This window comes from Oncorhynchus nerka, linkage group LG25 (assembly GCF_034236695.1).
Source record: "Oncorhynchus nerka isolate Pitt River linkage group LG25, Oner_Uvic_2.0, whole genome shotgun sequence".
Classification (NCBI taxonomy): Eukaryota; Metazoa; Chordata; class Actinopteri; order Salmoniformes; family Salmonidae; genus Oncorhynchus; species Oncorhynchus nerka.
The window spans coordinates 27,666,792-27,685,093 of record NC_088420.1 but is presented as its reverse complement, the minus strand read 5'-3'; the positions used below and the strand labels follow the sequence as shown (position 1 = coordinate 27,685,093).

The 18,302-nt window shown below is 45.6% G+C and overlaps 1 protein-coding gene across 2 annotated transcripts in view; it reads right to left on the bottom strand.

The window, feature by feature from the left end:
* The window catches only part of LOC115109313 (NEDD4-like E3 ubiquitin-protein ligase WWP2), a 43,439-nt gene that overhangs the window by 2,271 nt on the left and 22,866 nt on the right, over positions 1-18,302 (bottom strand). The window contains exons 7-17 of one of the 2 annotated variants that reach the window (XM_029634090.2): positions 17,811-17,956; positions 17,453-17,690; positions 17,070-17,159; positions 15,021-15,195; positions 9,590-9,647; positions 5,658-5,739; positions 4,685-4,813; positions 3,538-3,616; positions 3,317-3,388; positions 3,031-3,119; positions 515-674 (exon numbers count right to left, since the gene is read on the bottom strand). In XM_029634090.2, the coding sequence (XP_029489950.1) occupies positions 515-674; positions 3,031-3,119; positions 3,317-3,388; positions 3,538-3,616; positions 4,685-4,813; positions 5,658-5,739; positions 9,590-9,647; positions 15,021-15,195; positions 17,070-17,159; positions 17,453-17,690; positions 17,811-17,956 (1,318 nt within the window). The remainder of the gene's footprint in view (positions 1-514; positions 675-3,030; positions 3,120-3,316; positions 3,389-3,537; positions 3,617-4,684; positions 4,814-5,657; positions 5,740-9,589; positions 9,648-15,020; positions 15,196-17,069; positions 17,160-17,452; positions 17,691-17,810; positions 17,957-18,302) is intronic. The other variant, XM_029634091.2, reaches the window with a different exon arrangement.

The window sequence follows — 18,302 nt, the reverse complement described above, 5'->3', positions numbered from 1 at the left end:
GCTTCATCTCTCTCCTGTGCTGATACACATAGATGAAGACACATTTAGCCTAACCACAGTAAAGTGATCACACACACGCACCGTTTCAATACTAACAGAACGCACACACAGAAAACACATACAAGTCTGTCTGTGTGTGGAGAAGATTGATTCAGTTAGTAGTGAAACGGTGGATAAGAGGTGTGGTCTGTGTCCGGCAGTGAGGGGGGGGGGGGCTGTTGGTTTAGGGGCCTGTCTTTTCTGGATATTGTCACAGGGAGAGTTGGGTTTGGAAAGATGGGCGGTGGGGGTGGGGAGGGTTCTATACTTGGTTTAGGAACACAGCTTTAAAATGATTTAGAGATTAAGGAACACACACACAGACCGTCATACACTGTGCTCTCCTCTCCTGTTCCCAAAAATCCTTCTGTGCAACACATCCTCATCATATGTTAAATTATAACCATAACTATTGCTGTAGTTTACTTTTGTTGTTGCAAATCTGCACCAAATTTGCCAATTAAGCATCGCTCACCATGGCGATGAATCGCCCTATGAAACGGAAGTATGTGAGGTGGTCAGGGTTGATGGAGGAGGCGGGGTTGATCTGCAGGCAGTAGTTGTTCTTCCCAGCGTACTCAAACAGACAGTACATGGGGTTCAGCACCTCATGGGACAGCAGGAAGAACCACTCTCTGTATGGAGGAGAGACAGGGCAGTACACATCTATATCTATCAGAGGGACAGGAAATCTACCTATGTGTGAGGGGTACAGATTGTCACTTTTGACACTGCTTTTTTGTATTGTCTACAGAGTAGTACAGCATTAAAAACATCTCATACATTACAAAATCACACATTTGACAACAACAATATGAGACATTCTGACAGCACAAAAAAGCATCACAGTGGCTATAATTTCTAAATAATCAGAATTGGGTCCAGTTTCTGCATACACTTGCTCATTAATAAACACATGTAACTCAAAAGTAACTAATAAACTAATGAATAAAAGCACAATGTCAAATTCACAAATAATTCAATATGTATACCAAAATCATAACATGGAGGACTTTAGCTGTATGGCAGTTTCAACAAAAATATGTAATTTAAAAAAATGATCAGATATTTGGAATATCGGTTTTATTGTGGTAATGACTTTTCCATTTATCACCATAGTAAGTGCTGTAATTTATGCTAACATTTTAAAATGTCACCTCTATAACCCAACTCCAAAATGGCTTCCAAATTTCCCGTTTCTATCTGCAAAATATGAAAGAGAAACTGCCATAATGAGGAATGGTCCAACCAACCAGGGTTTCTGGACATTTGACCGGCAACATTTAAATTTACCGGACCCATATGCATTGGGTGTGTAATATGATTAGGTCATCCACCCATGGTGCTCAGAATGACAAATCACATTTTGATTATGGTAATTCATAATAACATAACATGCAAGTCGAGGATGGAAAGATGTGCAGTCCTTCTTACCGAATTCTGATGTGCATTTTGAAGATGTTAGAATAACTGTCCACATGTACTTTTCCTCAGCCAACAAGATGAGTAACAAACAGCAAAATCACTAGCCTATGTCAATCTACTATCCTCCATAGTACAAAAGTTGACCTATTCTATTGGTCAGCTTGTCAAGGGAGAAATAACCTATTTCAAACAGACTCTGGGACAGTTGTGGGAACGATAGATCCCAAATTCATACAACCAGTTGGCCTAGGCTACATAATATATATTTTTTAAAGCAATGAGTGATGCAACAGATCAGAACATTTAGCTTAAAATGTTGATAAACTATTATTTCTTCACATTATAAGTGCAGTAATGCACACAAGGCAGTAGGCTACCCGTGAATGTTCCTTCCATAATACAATTAGCAGGAAAACACCAAAACATCCATTAGAAATGCTGAAAGAGAGATCTAATAGGCTCATTTGAAGCAAGGTAAGACTCATAATATGTATTAAAACATTCACGTTTAAAACAATGAAATAAATGTTTTCAAAATGCATACGGCCTCCAACTCATTGCAAAGTGGTGTGTGATGCACTGATGAAGCCTGCCTTCCGTTGCCGTTTGAGATGCTACAGCAGCAGCTCTCCAACTGTCTGACAGATGTTCAGCTCAAAGGCTCTGTATGCTGTACGCGTGTGATAACTAACGTATACACTGTACACGAGGCAATGTCATTCCAAGAAAATCGCAAATGAACCTATGGACTGATAAGCATGACCAGTCAAATGTATTTCCATCAATGAATAGGCTAAAAAACATTTTTTCCTCAATGGGATTTTTTCATCTTCTCCCAGACAATTGGCCGGTGCCAATTCTATTGATTGGATTTTCAATATTTATAGATTTTTATCGGCCAAAAGCCAGCTATTACTGGCTAATGATAACCCTGCAACCAACACAGAGACATGACTGAAAGATTATTCAAAATCTTTACCTTTACACAGTCAGCACATGGACATACAAATATACATACTAACACACACAACACCATAAAGCACCACGAAGACGAGCAGTATAATGTAGAATATGAATGCATGTAGAGAATGAAGCCCCGGCCACCACCAAGCCCCTGACCTTTGCCCCCACCTTTGCCAGCCAGTCCCGGGGGTCGTACCGGGGCTGTGCAGACACATCCAAACATCCCGTCCGTGGTTCTACCCTGTGGTAGAACAGCATGACGTAACCTACCATAGGGTAAAACCACTGGCGCGACACCGGAGACAGAGACACACGCAAACACAGACCACGAGCAGGAGGAGGAGCAGGAGGAACAAAGCCCGGGATCCCACCGCTGACACCAACCAGTGGTGGAAACACTGTCACAAGTCCACAAACACCAAAACACATACAGACAACAGATGACAGTGCAAGAGACAGGGAGTTGATAAATGATGGATGATGAATAATTAAGTGAGGAACACAGAGTAGACAAGGAATACTTATAGCTGAGGTAGGAGAAAGAAAGACAACTGTTGTAAGAGGCAGAAGGCCAGGCATGCAGGCAGTAGACGCCCATCTTACCTAGCAATGCCTCCATAATCAAGACCTTCCTCTCCCCTCATGATGATGTAGAGTCTTCTACGCAAGTCATATGGTTTCACATTCATGATCTGAGGAAAGAGGACAAAACACAAGCACATACATCACAACAAAGAAACTGCCACCCTACGATCCTATATTAGTTGTTAAAATACAAATAGTGGTACAAATGAATAGATAAACAACAGCAACCCTCATGCATGTTTAATTACATAACATTTAAAATAGAAATTCCTCAGCAGGGAAACCGACTCCACGTCATCCTTACCTGCTGAAATGAGTCCTCAAATAGAGTCTGTCTGGACACTGAGATTTTCACATGGCTGGGTAAGGCATTGGACTGGAGAGGCAGAGAGAAGTGTAAAAATCAATTTCCTCAATGCTAGACATTAGGCAAAGAGATCGAGTCGGCACAGTAGAAAATAACTTGGCTTGAGATAAGACCCTGTTCTCATAACAGAGGTCTGAAAAACGACAGTCAGCACTTACATGGCAAAGGAAGCGGAACTGGTGGTACTTCCACCTGAAGCTGCGATCATAGGCCCCGGGAGAACTACCAGTTCTCGACCTACAGAGAAACAAAAGGAGAGTCTTTTTCGCTGTACCAGCAAGAAATAAAGCCAGACTTCAAATGTGTGCATGTCAGGGGAGGGATATTGGAGCTGTACTGGGCAAAGACAGGCCTGTCATGGCTGTCCTGTGCACAAATGCTTTAGAGACAGGAAAATAGGCCCAGCTGTGGAGCTGCACAGTGAGGACTTTGGGCAGTATTCTAAGGAGGTGGTCAGATTTGATGTGCAGCAGGAGCTGGGTTAAGCCCAGAGATGGAGGTATGCCTTGGTGTGCAGCTGTGTTAGTACAAGCTACACCACTTCACTACAGACATTCTGGATAAGTGCCTCGTCAGCAGAGCAAAAACTGAGGGCGAGAGACCGAGCAAGGAAGGGGAAATACGGAGGTTGAACGAAAGAGAGAGAGTGAGGCCTCTAATACTCGCTGATTCGCTTTGTTGAACGCTGCCAGGCCCAACTTGGTTTTGGTTAGGAAGTTTCAGACCACAGAGGCAACCCTTTGGCTACAGATATGGACTGCAGCAGTATCAAATGTAAAACATTTGAGACAGTTTAAGAACCCTCTATGGCCTCATCTAAAAATATAACACCAAGACCTTCATATGTTTCAATGTCAGCATGAACACTTGCTCTCTCTCAATCACACACATCCATACGTACACACAGACAGAGTCAGATAGCAGAGCAGTCTGCTTTGGATTTGATTTGTTGGCCCACATCTGTTAATCTTCCCGACTGTCTTTTTTGGAAGATGTCAAAATTAGGGCCATGCATCAAGGCAAAACACGGGTTTATATTAGTGTGTGCTTGCTTGCATATGTGTGTACGTATATATATATATATATATTAAAAAATCTCCTTTCTTGTATCTAGGCTAGCTATCTATGCCCTAAAGATAGTCAACTTCAATTGGCTTAGGTTCAAACAAAAAAAAGATTACATGACAAAAGCAGGCTAAGAGAACCCTACATACATCATCCCTGACAGAAAGGAGTCGTACAGTGCTTTTGTCAGGAGCTTTTATAAGGAAATGTAACTGCCCTTATCTGCAGATTAATATTTACCCTGACTCAAACCCGGGACGAGGGTCTTTAAAGCTGGTGGTGCGAGAGTTGTGATCCACAAAATATCGGACTCCCTCTGCGGTGTACTTCATTTCCCAGCCAGGGGGCAGGGGGGGTTCCTGGATCATCCTGTAACAGGGAGAGGGCAGTGAGCAGAGCCTAAACGGGAGGCTCCCCAAACTAGGCACACCTGTCCCCCCCGGCCCCGGCTCTGGCCCTGGGCTCTGGCCCTGGCGCCGGCTTTGGCCCCGGCTCTGGCCCCGGCCCTTTCCCCGTCCCACTAGAAGCTCTCCCTGCCCACGACTCAGAACCTCGGAGCTCAGTGGTGATGATAATAAGACCACACGGATGTTATACAACATGAAAATATAAATATGAGTTCACTGAGGGGGTGGATGGGGGAGTGAATTAACTAAATGATGAATGAATAAAATGTTATGACATTGTAAAATTATCTAAAAAATCCCTAATACAATTAAGATAAAGCGACCATCTACCATTACTGTAGTTTTGTTGTTCAATTTGATGTGAGGGGACAGCAATGCCATCCACACTAATTCAGGGTTAGAGATGCCCGAGGCCTCTCTTTGACCAATTAGCTTACAATACTAATCTAAACCCCTCCCACACAGCTTAGAGGGCAGCCCTAGTGAGGTGACATGGCCTACTATGAGGTTGATACAGGACACTGTCCTATTCACCAATTATTGCAAAATATGAAGGATCTGTAAATTACGTCTCTGATTATGATAACATGGTTGTGCTGCATAGTGTTGGGCCCTCGAGCTAGCAGTCCCTATCTTACACTAGTTCATGTAATATCAGTGAAAATATGGTCGCAATGTATGGTGACATTTCTCTGAGACACCTGTGTGTACAAACATGAACACGCACACACACGATGATACAGAACAAACACACACTCAAGCATGATCCCTCACACTTTCACAGTGGAGCAGACCGATTGGCTTACCCTTGGGTTCTTGGGTCCTCCCACTGTGTGGTCCGTGTGTTGTGGTTGACAAAATACACCCTCCCATTGTCCTGCCGTTTCTCTACAGGGACCAAGAGAAGTGGCTACAGTTAAAAACAGGATGGATCATCAGTGTATTCTTTTGTTACCTGACAGAGAGGCTGTACTGTGTGGGGACTTGGGACGTGTGAATAGTGAGTGAGAATCAGAGAGAAGAGGAGGAAAGAGAAAAAAAGGGTGGCTGAATTTCGCAAAGCTGATTGCAAACTGGTTCATCTGAGTGGCATTTCTCTCAAGCTTGTTCCAAAATACCTTTCTACAATCCACCTCAGCCTTTCTGACTTGGCTCTGGTGGAGACAGTGTTGGAGAAAGACGGGCCATGGGGCTCAGAGAGAATGTTGCAGAGGTGTAAAGGGCAAGAGCTAAACTGTGAGGGAAAGTAGAAGTATTATTTTATTTAAAACAATATTTAACTAGGCAAGTCAGTTAAGAACAAATTCTTATTTACATTGACTGCCTACCAAAAAGCAAAAGGCCTCCTGCGGGGACGGGGGCTGGGATTGAAAATAAATGAAATAAAAAGTATAGGACAAAACAGGAGAGAAGAGTAACAATTTGCTGATTAATTTATATTTCTAGCAGTCGAGGAGCTAGACTAGTAGATATATATATATATATCTCTCCACCCCCACTCGCCTCTTTTAATGACAACATGGAAGATAATAACATGGTAACCATGTCAACTTCCTCAACCAAGAACGTGTGTAGAGTGTGGTGTGTGAGTTAATATGTTAAAGTTTGTACATATCTGTGTTGCTTTAGTTTCCTGACCATAGTTGGTGCCCCCTCCACCACCTCCCTCCCTTCTCTCTCTCTCTTCACTCCCCTCTCTCTCTCTCGCTCTCTCTCTCTTCACTCCCCTCTCTCTCTTTTCACTCCCCTCTCTCTCTTTTCACTCCCCTCTTGCTCTCTCTCTTCACTCCCCTCTCTCTCTTCACTCCCCTCTCTCTCTTCACTCTCCTTCCTCTCCCCCTCTCTCTTCACTCTCCCCCTCTCTCTCTTCACTCTCCCCCTCTCTCTCTTCACTCTCCCCCTTTCTCTTCACCCCCCTCTCTCTCTTCACTCCCCCTCTCTCTCTCTTCACTCCCTCGCTCTCTCTCTTCACCCCCCGCTCTCTCTCTTCACCCCCCTTTCTCTCTTCACCCCCCTCTCTCTCTCTTCACTCCCCCGCTCTCTCTCTCGCTCTCTCTTCACTCCCCCCGCTCTCTCTCTCGCTCTCTCTTCACTCCCCCGCTCTCTCTTCACTCCCCCGCTCTCTCTCTTCACCCCCGCTCTCTCTCTCGCTCTCTCTTCACTCCCCCGCTCTCTCTCTCGCTCTCTCTTCAATCCCCCGCTCTCTCTTCACTCCCCCGCTCTCTCTCTCGCTCTCTCTTCACTCCCCCGCGCTCTCTCTCTCTCTCTTCACTCCCCCGCGCTCTCTCTCTTCACTCCCCCCGCGCTCTCTCTCTCTCTCTTCACTCCCCCGCTCTCTCTCTCTCTCTTCACTCCCCCCCGCTCTCTCTCTCTCTCTTCACTCCCCCGCTCTCTCTCTCTCTCTTCACTCCCCCGCTCTCTCTCTCTCTTCACTCCCCCGCTCGCTCTCTCTTCACTCCCCCCGCTCGCTCTCTCTCTTCACTCCCCCCGCTCGCTCTCTCTCTTCACTCCCCCGCTCGCTCTCTCTCTTCACTCCCCCCTCGCTCTCTCTCTTCACTCCCCGCTCGCTCTCTCTCTTCACTCCCCCGCTCGCTCTCTCTCTTCACTCCCCCCGCTCGCTCTCTCTCTTCACTCCCCCGCTCGCTCTCTCTCTTCACTCCCCCGCTCGCTCTCTCTCTTCACTCCCCCGCTCGCTCTCTCTCTTCACTCCCCCGCTCGCTCTCTCTCTTCACTCCCCCGCTCGCTCTCTCTCTTCACTCCCCCGCTCGCTCTCTCTCTTCACTCCCCGCTCGCTCTCTCTCTTCACTCCCCCGCTCGCTCTCTCTCTTCACTCCCCCGCTCGCTCTCTCTCTTCACTCCCCCCCGCTCGCTCTCTCTCTTCACTCCCCTCGCTCTCTCTCTTCACTCCCCTCGCCCTCTCTTCACTCCCCTCGCTCTCTCTCTTCACTCCCCTCGCCTCTCTCTTCACTCCCCTCGCCCTCTCTCTTCACTCCCCTCGCCTCTCTCTTCACTCCCCTCGCCCTCTCTTCACTCCCCTCGCCCTCTCTCTTCACTCCCCTCGCTCTCTCTCTTCACTCCCTCGCTCTCGCTCTCTCTCTTCACTCCCCTCGCTCTCTCTCTCTCTTCACTCCCCTCGCTCTCTCTCTTCACTCCCCTCGCCCTCTCTCTTCACTCCCCTCGCTCTCTCTCTTCACTCCCCTCGCTCTCTCTCGCGCTCTTCACTCCCCTCGCTCGCTCTCTCTCTTCACTCCCCTCGCTCGCTCTCTCTCTTCACTCCCCTCGCTCTCCACCCCCGCTCTTCACTCCCCTCGCTCTCCACCCCGCTCGCCTCGCTCTCCACCCCCGCTCGCCTCGCTCTCCACCCCCGCTCGCCTCGCTCTCCACCCCCACTCGCCTCGCTCCACTCCCACTACCCTCTCTCCAATCCCACTCTCTGACATCTTGATCTCATTAGCAGACGTGTGTGGAGCGCGCAGGAACAGTAGCCCTCATGTCGCAACTCTTACTAGCCTGTTCATTTCCCCCTCTCCTTCACTTCCCTCCTGAATTCATCTCCTCCTTTATTTTACAGTTCCCGCGCTCCGTCAAGTCATTCTCTCCTTTTCCTTTCTCCTGTTAAGAGTTTCTTTCAATCGACCCCCTCTTCTACGCCCCTCAGATGACATACAGAAATACATTACAGGAAATCCATAAAAATGTAAGTCCAAGGTATAATTGAGGCTTTTGCCTGCGATGCCGCAACATGTTGAAAACTAATCATGGTTAGAAAATAAGAGTGAGTGTGTATGTAAGTGATAAGTATGTTAAAATGGGAGATGGAGAGAAAAATGCCAATGACCATTACTTTTGAGTGTTTTGTGTATACATTGTATAAATTTTGCGTGGGAATATATTGGAATGTATGAGAGTAGAGAGCTATAGGAATATATAAGTAGAGTATATTACAACCAATTCCTTGAGATTACACTTGATACAACAACTAATCAATAATAGAAGGGGAAAAACTGAAATCTACCACATTTCAATCAAATCATATGTTGTTGACCAATAACTAACTGTAAGGAGAGTTATGCTGAATGGAAGAATAAAGGGATCTTCAGCATGAGCTTCTATGATGAAGGACAAGGCTGTATATCACAGTGTATACAAGATAGTGAACATTACATCTGGGCCTACAGCGGCGTGTATCTGTAGGTCTGTGTGTCTGTCTGTGTGTGTGTGTGTTTGTGAGAAAGACAAACAAACCAACTCTCCCCCTTCAACACAAAAACAAAGTCTTGTGCCCATGAAAGGCATTCAAGGCATCAGAACCCACTCTCATAACAAGTAGTGCAGGTGTTGATGTAGCCAATGCCTCTCCTGCATCTCACTGGTTTCAGGTCCTGGGACCACTGGGGACCACAGACGGCTAGAGCCGGGACGATACCAGTATTGAGATACTCGTTAGTATTGTGGTGAGAAAATAAAACGCAAAGCGGATTTCACTTCTTTAGGAAAACAGCCCTGATGTTGGAAACAAACATTATGTTCTTATCCAGAGTAACGTTTATTTATTTCCCAAGCTATAGCACACTATATTTTACAGCAGGTTTTACCAAAGAGTTTGGTCTACTTGGTGTTGAAATTTTTGCCATGGAAAAAACGTTGCGATACTGGTATCGTCACAGCCTTACCGAGGGCCACTGACTACAGGGCCTAGTATGAGTATGGTGAGAGGTGTAGATGAAGGTGTACTTACCCCATCCTGAAGGGAGCGCACCGAGAGGGTCATTTTCCACAGCAGGAGCACCAGACGACTGATGGATAAAGAGAGAGAATACGTTTCCAGTTAGGAATCTTTCCTCTCCTTCTTCCACCTTTCAGTCTTCTTCTCTCACGCTCTTCACTGCAGCGGCTCTGTGTGAAATTCTTCTGTCCGTACACAAAGCTCTCAACCAAGTTCTCACACTGGTGTGAGGTAGAAAAAAAACTCAGAAAACCAAACATACAGGAAAAAAATAAATAATAAATGCAGCAAATGCCTCAAAACGCCACAGAAACCTCAAGTGTTTAACACCTCAAGTCTAGAGGAGAAGGAGCGAACAGAGTGGAGAGCGGGGTGTCACAGGGAAGTCCAGTCTTTTTTGAGGGGTGATAAGGCGTACCCCAGAAGGCTGAGGTGACCTCTCCCATGCAGCTGGAACAGGAGACTGACAGAGAGGCTCAGACGCAGCTCGTATGCCTTCCAAAAACTACACGCTCAGGAGGAGAAAAAAAAAACTGTTCCAATGAGCTCACTGGCTGGCCTTAAGACCTACCCCGGCTTCTACCCCCCTGCACCCCTCTCTACCCCCCCCCCCTCCCGCTCCCCTCCCTACCCCACCAATCTGCAGAGGTCCGCCTCTTCTAGATATGCTGTGAAAGTAAGCAGGGAGGCGTGATGTCTGAGCGAACTGAGGGAACATTCATCCTTGTTCCAGACTGCCCACCCCCTCTGACAAAAGCACCTTTATTCACCCTGCACTGGAACCAGTGTGGTTTACTCAGCCTGTGCATACAGAGAGAAAGAGTGAGTGTGCCACTGTACGGAAAATGTGTATATAACAAATACTGATTGAATGTGTAAGAGATTGCATTTGATTCTGTGTGTGTGTGTGTGTGTGAGTGCATTTGCCACTGAGTGGAAAGATGTTTGTGAGGAGTTAGTGCACAGACTGTTGGTTCCATGACTGAGTATGAAAGCTGTACCTTTGGATGAAAATCTAATTTATGCATTCATTCTCCTCACCTCAGGTCTGCAAAACTGCCCTCCAAGCAGTCCATGTGTCACTGAAGGTAACGCCACACAACTTCACTCAGCATTTCCCCAGAATAATCATACTGTGCCCTTTATGGGAATTCATCATGGAAACTTTGAGAAGAACGGAAGGAATAAGATAGTAAAGAGTGAAAGGAGGAGGACGATGCATGTGGGGTTAAAGGGGAATATGTGTGTGTCACTCGATCTACAGCCAATCCATGTATGAGACCCACCCTTCTGTGTTTCTGTGACTAAAAAAGGTTAAAAAAAGAAGGAAATAAAGACATGACATCATCTGCTATGCTCTGACCATTCAGTTCCTCGCCAGAGGATGTGATGTGAAGGAGAGCTAGAGAGAGAAAGGAGGAGGAAAAGACAGGGAAAACAAGAGTGAAAAATTAAAAGCAAGCAGAGGGGGTGGTAAAAAGCGCGATAGTACATCTTTCTCCTTACTAAGATACTATATATGGTGATTAAGTGGTAAGTGGGTGATGTGAGTTGAGATATTATTCTTGATAAAAGTATTTAAATTGCAACAGACTCCTATCTCGCTTCAGGATGCTGAGAATTACAACAAAAAGGCCAGTTACTCTCTAAACACTGAAAACCTTGCCAGAACCATATGAATGACCGGCACTATGAGTGGGAAAAGTCACATAGACCTACATTGCACACTAATTTAATTTAGTTCCTCTAATGTTAGCGCTGGAAAAAAAGTCTTAAAAGTTCACCCAAAGGGGCAAAACAATGGTAGTGGTGGAAGTAGGACCCCTGATAAACTGCTCAACAGTGACTAAAATACTCAAACTAGCTTAAACCAGGTTGTATTACAATGTGGTATTTTAGAAAGGTCCAATGCAGCCGTGTTAATCTCAATATCAAATAATGTCTGGGTAATAATAACAATTAAGTATCTTAAATGTGATAGCTTTCAATTAAAATGGTCAAAAGGAAACCAAAATAGCTTCTTAGCAATGGGCAATTTCTCAGGCTAAATTTTTTCTAGGACTGTCTGTGAGTGTTATGAGTGGGGAGCGGAAAACTGAACATTAGCAGTTATTGGCAGAGAGGTTTGGAACTCTTTCTTATTGGTCTATTAACTATACTGAACAGAAAAATAAACGCAACATGTAAAGTGTTGGTCCCATGTTTCATGACCTGAAATAAAAGATCCCAGAAATGTTCCACAAAAAGTGATATTTCTCTTAAATAGTGAGCACAAATCTGTTAGGGAGCATCTGGTGTGGCATATCAATAAGCTGATTAAACAGCATGATCATTACACAGGTGCACCATGTGCTAGGAACAATAAAAGGCCACTCTAAAATGTGCAGTTTTGTCACACAACACAACTCTAGAGCTCTGTCAGAGTGACCATCGGGCTGTTGGTTACCTCCATGACCAAAGCCCTTCTCCTCCGATTGCTCAGTTTGGGCCAGGCAGCCAGCTCTAGGAAGTCTTGGTTGTTCAAACTTCTTCCATTTAATAATGATGGAGGCTACTGTGTTCTTGGGGACCTTCAATGCTGCAGGCATGTTTTGGAAACAGGATGCAAGATGGAAACAGGATGCACCTGAGCTCAATTTCGAGTCTCATAGCAAAGGGTCTGAATACTTACGTAAATTAAGTATTTGTTTTCTTTTTTTTTTGCTAAAAATGTCTAAAAACCTGTTTTCATTTTGTCATTATGGGGTATTGTGTATATATTGATTGTTTCAGTTAATCCATTTTAGAATAAGGCTGTAACGCAACGAAATGTGAAAAAAGTCAAGGGGTCTGAATACTTTCCAAAGGCACTGTATATCCATTATTTAGCTGGAATGGAATCTTTGTATACCGTATATTTGACTGTGCTACGTGGGTGTCTCACCTAGCTATTTTAAGATGAATGCACTAAGTGTAAGTCGCTCTGGATAAAAGCATCAGCTAAATGTCAAATGTAAATGTTTTACACACAGATCTCATATTAATGTATAATTTCTTTTTTAATAACAATATTGATGTCACAAATGTATTATTTGTACAGTTATTTATAAAAATGTTCAGTTATTTGTATTTATTTTACATTTGACTGTGTAACACCTAGCAGTACTACTTCTTTCTCTGAGAGTGAGCCAGATATATAGCGTTTTGCAAAACAACATGATTATTTGTCTCTCTAAAACGATAGATTTCAAACAAATACATGTCTGACATGGAAAAACCCCATGCCATGATTAGAAAGTGAAAAAACACCACATCTCTTTCATAAGTCCTTTGAACAATAAACGCTCATTTACCAACATTTCTCCAAATGGATATATAGTGTTTTGGAAAGAAACTTCATATATCAGCAGCATACCACCCTGCATCCCACTGCTAGCTTGCTTCAGAAGCTAAGCAGGGTCCATCCTGGATGGGAGAACAGATTCTGCTGGAAGTGTTGGAGGGCCAGTAGAGTTCACTTTTCCCTGTAGTCTAAGGAGATCCCAATGCCAAAGTGAAGGGGACAGTGCCTTGCATAGGGTGTAGACCTTCAAATGGGACGTTAAACGGGTTTCCTGACTCAATGTGGTAATTAAATATCCCATTGAACGTATTGTAGGCCTCCTGAGTGGCACAATGTTTTAAGGCAGTGCTAACTGTGCCACTAGAGATTCTGGTTCCAATCCAGTGGTCTAAGGCAGTGCTAACTGTGCCACTAGAAATTCTGGGTTCGAGTCCAGGCTATCGCAGCCAGCCGCAACCGGGAGACCCATGGGGCGGCGCACAATTGGCCCAGAGTTGTCCGGGTTAGGGGAGGGTTTGGCCGGCAGGGATGTCCTTGTCCCATCCCGCACCAGCGATTACTGTGGCGGGCCAGGCGTAGTGCACGCTGACACGGTCGCCAGGTGTATGGTGTTTCCTCCCACACAATGGTGCGGCTGGTTTTCAGGTTAAGTGGGAATTGTGTCAAGATGCAGTGCAGATTGTTTGGGTTGTGTTTCGGAAGACGCATGGCTCTTGACCTTCGATGAGACAAGATTGTAACAAGCAATTGGATACCACTAAATTGGGGAGAAAAGGGGGTTTAAAAAAATTAATATGAACTTATTGTAAGAGTGGGGATGTTAACCCTGGTGTAATGGCTTCATGCCCACCCTGGTCCCATTCCACCATGGCCACCTAATCACTCCTATTGGGCATATATCACTCTCCACCTGATAGCTGGTAAGTGTTCTGGCACAAAAATGATTGCCGTGCATCACCGCGGTGGATGAGGTTCCCCCCTACTCTGTAAAGTGCTTTGAATACCTCAGTTAGCAGAAAAGCACTATATAAATACAATCAATTATTACATATAAAACAGGAAAAATCACATTTTGACTGCTTTGGGCCTTTAAGTAGGTAGTTGAGTACTGAGACAATGGACCAGTTCCAGTGGTGTTGCTGCATGAGCCCCTCTCAGTGAGAATGGACAGAGCGAATAAGAAGCAGGAGGTAGAAAAGGGGGAATGTGGGAGGCAGAAACAGCAGTCAATGACTGACTGCTCTTTGTGTTATGTACTGTGTGTTATGTACTTAATCTATGCCTTGGTGTGTGTGTGTGTGTGTGTGTGTGTGTGTGTGTGTGTGTGTGTGTGTGTGTGTGTGTGTGTGTGTGTGTGTAAGCGATGAGCGAGCAAGCATGTGTGCTCTCACAGCTGTAATGTTGGGAGTCAAGTTTGATATTTCTGCCTTAGCACGTGACAATGAGCAGGGTCAGGGGCCAGTCTACTTTAAATCGACCATGACATTATAATGGGCTCAGCTCACAAACGCACCAGCACATATATGCAACATTCTCGAACCTGGTAACATTTGATACAAAGTAACAGAATGCAAGTGGATGATCTCTCTCAAATGACGAGCAAAGCTAAAAGTATAGTATAGACTAAACGTGCTCTTATCTGGCCATGGAGGGGGGTGAGTGACGTCAGAGTCCCAAGCAGCCAGCTGATCACCCCCCCCAACTAATTTTGCACAGACCGGCCTAAAAATAAGCACGCTAACAGCGAAGCGGCATTCCAAAACGGAATCCGCCTATCAGCAGCAGCAGACCTGCCAGCTAGTTCTCAGGGACTCATGGTTACTCATAATCAATGAGGTGGATGTTATTTTGAAAAGAGGTTCAGAATTAGCTTGTCGAGCAGACTGGGTGGGTGGGAGCAGGGAGGTTTTAATAGAAACCAATGAGAGTTTCAGTAATTTGATGTACCATGGAACGCCCATTTCAGATTCAGAATGCTTTATTATTTTTACCTCAACAAATGCCCTTCTGTACCCTTGTGTTTTACCCATAATTCTATGCTGAGGGGAAGCTTTTAGAGGGCCACACCTAAAGGGGCTAAATAAGTAGTACAGACAGTACAGTAGTTTTATGTTGAGTTACCTGGTAGAGGAACCTCTGGCTGAACTGGTGCATTGCCCCTTGGAGCTGGTTGCGCTGGGACTGCCACTGCTCATAGTTCCGGACTGATTCTTCTGTGGGCCGCTGCCACGTAGTGGTTCTGGTGTTGTGGTCCACATAGTAGAACCTGCCTCGCTGGTCCACACGCTTCTCCCAACTGTACAGGGACAGAGAGAGAGAGGAGTGAGACTCATTCAAATGTACAAACGGACATACACACACAGACATATATAATTATGGACATAGACAAGCTAGGATATGTAAACACAAGATTAAGATATGCATTATCCCACAGAAACACATATAAACCAACACAAGCACATTCCCAGTTCAGTACAGTTGTGTTTTATTATGTGTGCAGGCTGCTGCTCTCATATCTCTGACTAAACCAGAACAGTATTTGGAAGACAAAACAGCAAATACTTCTGTATGCTAACACACACACAGCTCAGAAATTCCTCAAAAAGGAACTTTGAGAGACGCAATGTAACATCCCTCCCTGTTCCCTGTGCTGCTGTTTCCCTGAGACCCTAGATAACAGTACTGTGGCTCCTATATCCTATAGAGCAGTACTGTGGCTCCTATATCCTACAGAACAGTACTGTGGCTCCTATATCCTACAGAACAGTACTGTGGCTCCTATATCCTACAGAACAGTACTGTGACTCCTATATCCTACAGAACAGTACTGTGGCTCCTATATCCTACAGAACAGTACTGTGGCTCCTATATCCTACAGAGCAGTACTGTGGCTCCTATATCCTACAGAGCAGTACTGTGGCTCCTATATCCTACAGAGCAGTACTGTGGCTCCTATATCCTACAGAACAGTACTGTGGCTCCTATATCCTACAGAACAGTACTGTGGCTCCTATATCCTACAGAGCAGTACTGTGGCTCCCATACTGTCTGGAACATGAGAGCAGTTAAATCCCTACACTGCTAGAAAAAGAGCTCAGCTCAAAACCCATTAATGCAGGCCCACACCACGCCTTTCATCTGAGCTGCACTAAGGTTGGAGGTTGGGTGTGTGGCAGCGCCATGCTAACTCAGACCAGGTACGTGTACCAAGCACTAAGCACTAAACCCGGCAGCTGTAGTCAGAACCAGCCCAGCCTCCGAGACGCTAATTGAGCCTCATATGGGTCCAGAATAGCGCTGCATACATGTGCTCTTTCTAAGAAAGGACTTTTGTTCTCCAGACCGTTCTCCAGACCGTTCCCTTCTGTGGAAAAAGTGAGACAGGGCAGGAGTGAGCTTTACCTCAAACAGGCTTCTCACACAGCGCAAATGAAAATCAATAAATATTCACTGAAATAAAATGGCAATAAAAGGCTCTGGTACCGCCACAAGAGAGAGCTGGGTTCCGCAGCACACAGTGAGAAACACCACTGGAAATCAACAGAGACTCAAACAATCAGTGATGGTGATTCACAGCCTGTTAAAGAGATGAGAGACCAAATGGCCAAACACATAAAACACACACTAACAGACCTGACACACTACTACTGTAAGAAAAGGACTCCTCTAAATGGATAGGATAGTCTAAGTTGGGGTGGGGAGTGGCGCAAACCAATTATTCAGTAATTTATCATATTTAATGGAGTCAGCTTCTTCCAGACAGAGAAAATAAGACTAGTCTCAGTTCATTTGACTGTCCAGAGTCAGACCCCCAGGAATGTTACTGTGCTGTGAATGAGTCTGCCACTCCCTGACTGTGAGCCCACTTCACACCCCAACACCACCCTGCTAGGATCCTCCAGCTCTGTATGTTTATATAGGCAGCAGTCTGAGTTAAGGAGAAACATGCAGGGAATGTTCACGAGTGGACACGATCTCCCCTTCACAGAGAGAGATACTGGAAATTGGTAATGTGAACATGTTCCCATGACAATAAAGCCCTTGAATTGAAATATATATTCCCATCATGCACTGGGCTGGTTAACTGTCAGCACCCTCCTCTGATGGTAGGAAGTGTGAGATAAGAGAGGAAGAGGGGGAATAGAGGTCAAAGTGTGTAGGCTGACTGACCCAGGTGGAAGTGGTCTTTCCCAGGTGGTGGTCTTTGTGTTGTGGTCCACATAGTACACCCTGCCATGGGGCAGAACTCGTTGCTCCCAGCTGAGACGCAGAGAGAGAGAGAGAAAGAGAGGCAGAGAGAGAGAGAGGCAGAGAGAGAGAGAGGCAGGGAGAGAGAGGCAGAGAGAGAGAGAGGCAGGGAGAGAGAGAGGCAGAGAGAGAGAGAGAGGCAGAGAGAGAGAGAGAGGCAGAGAGAGAGAGAGAGAGAGAGAGAGAGAGAGAGGCAGAGAGAGAAAGGCAGAGAGAGAGAGAGAGAGAGGCATGTTAGGTCAGTCAAGTTACATGTGAGGAGATGCCAATCAGACACGCACAAGCACCTACACGCAAACTCTTACCCAGTGGGTAGTAACTCTGGAACCGGCTCTGTGGCAGTGGTTGGGTTGGCGGGGTCTGGGTTAGCTCCAGCAGGGGGTGCCTCTGTAGGAGGAGGGAGGATTGTGCCGTCTAGCCCAGGAGAGGGGCTGCTGCTGCTGGGGGCTGGGGACCGGGCCGGCGGGGAGGATGGTGGAGGTGTATGACGAGTCAGGCTGCTACGGCCATTCTCCAGCCCGTTGGCAGTCAGCTCAACTTTACCTTTGGGGTAGGGCAGGTAAAGGAGTTGATTGACCCACACTGGGAAAAATGTATCAATTCTAGTGTCAAGTGAATGGAGAGTGACAGAAAAATAGTTTCATGTCCCCAAGGTTATAGTACCTGCACTCCCAGGGCTGCTGTGAGAGTTCTTGGCCGAGTAGTTGCGACCAGAAGCCCCAGGACTCTGCTCCTCACTTGGCTCTCCATTAGCCAGAGCGACCCCCGGGGAACCCCCTTGCGAATCCTCTGCAGAGTGTCTGTGAGTCCTGACCAGAACACGTACACAGACACAGGGGAGGGGTCAGGATCAATCACACCACATAAAATTAAATTATCTTCATCTCCTAAAATGGACAGAATGTAGATTTGCCATGTAAAGCTAAGCTACTGACGTAAATGTTAATATAAAATATGTTTGCAGCTGAAACTTTGGAGTAGAATAAAGAAAATGTTTGATACTTTGACTTGAAAATGTTGAAAAAGCAGCTCAACACATCTCACACACAGGCGGCAGGGCATGCATACACACGAACAAAGAAGAGTCAGTGTGAGAACTTTCCCTCTCAAAATATACTCATATTTTCCTAAAGCTAAATATAGGTTATTCCCTAC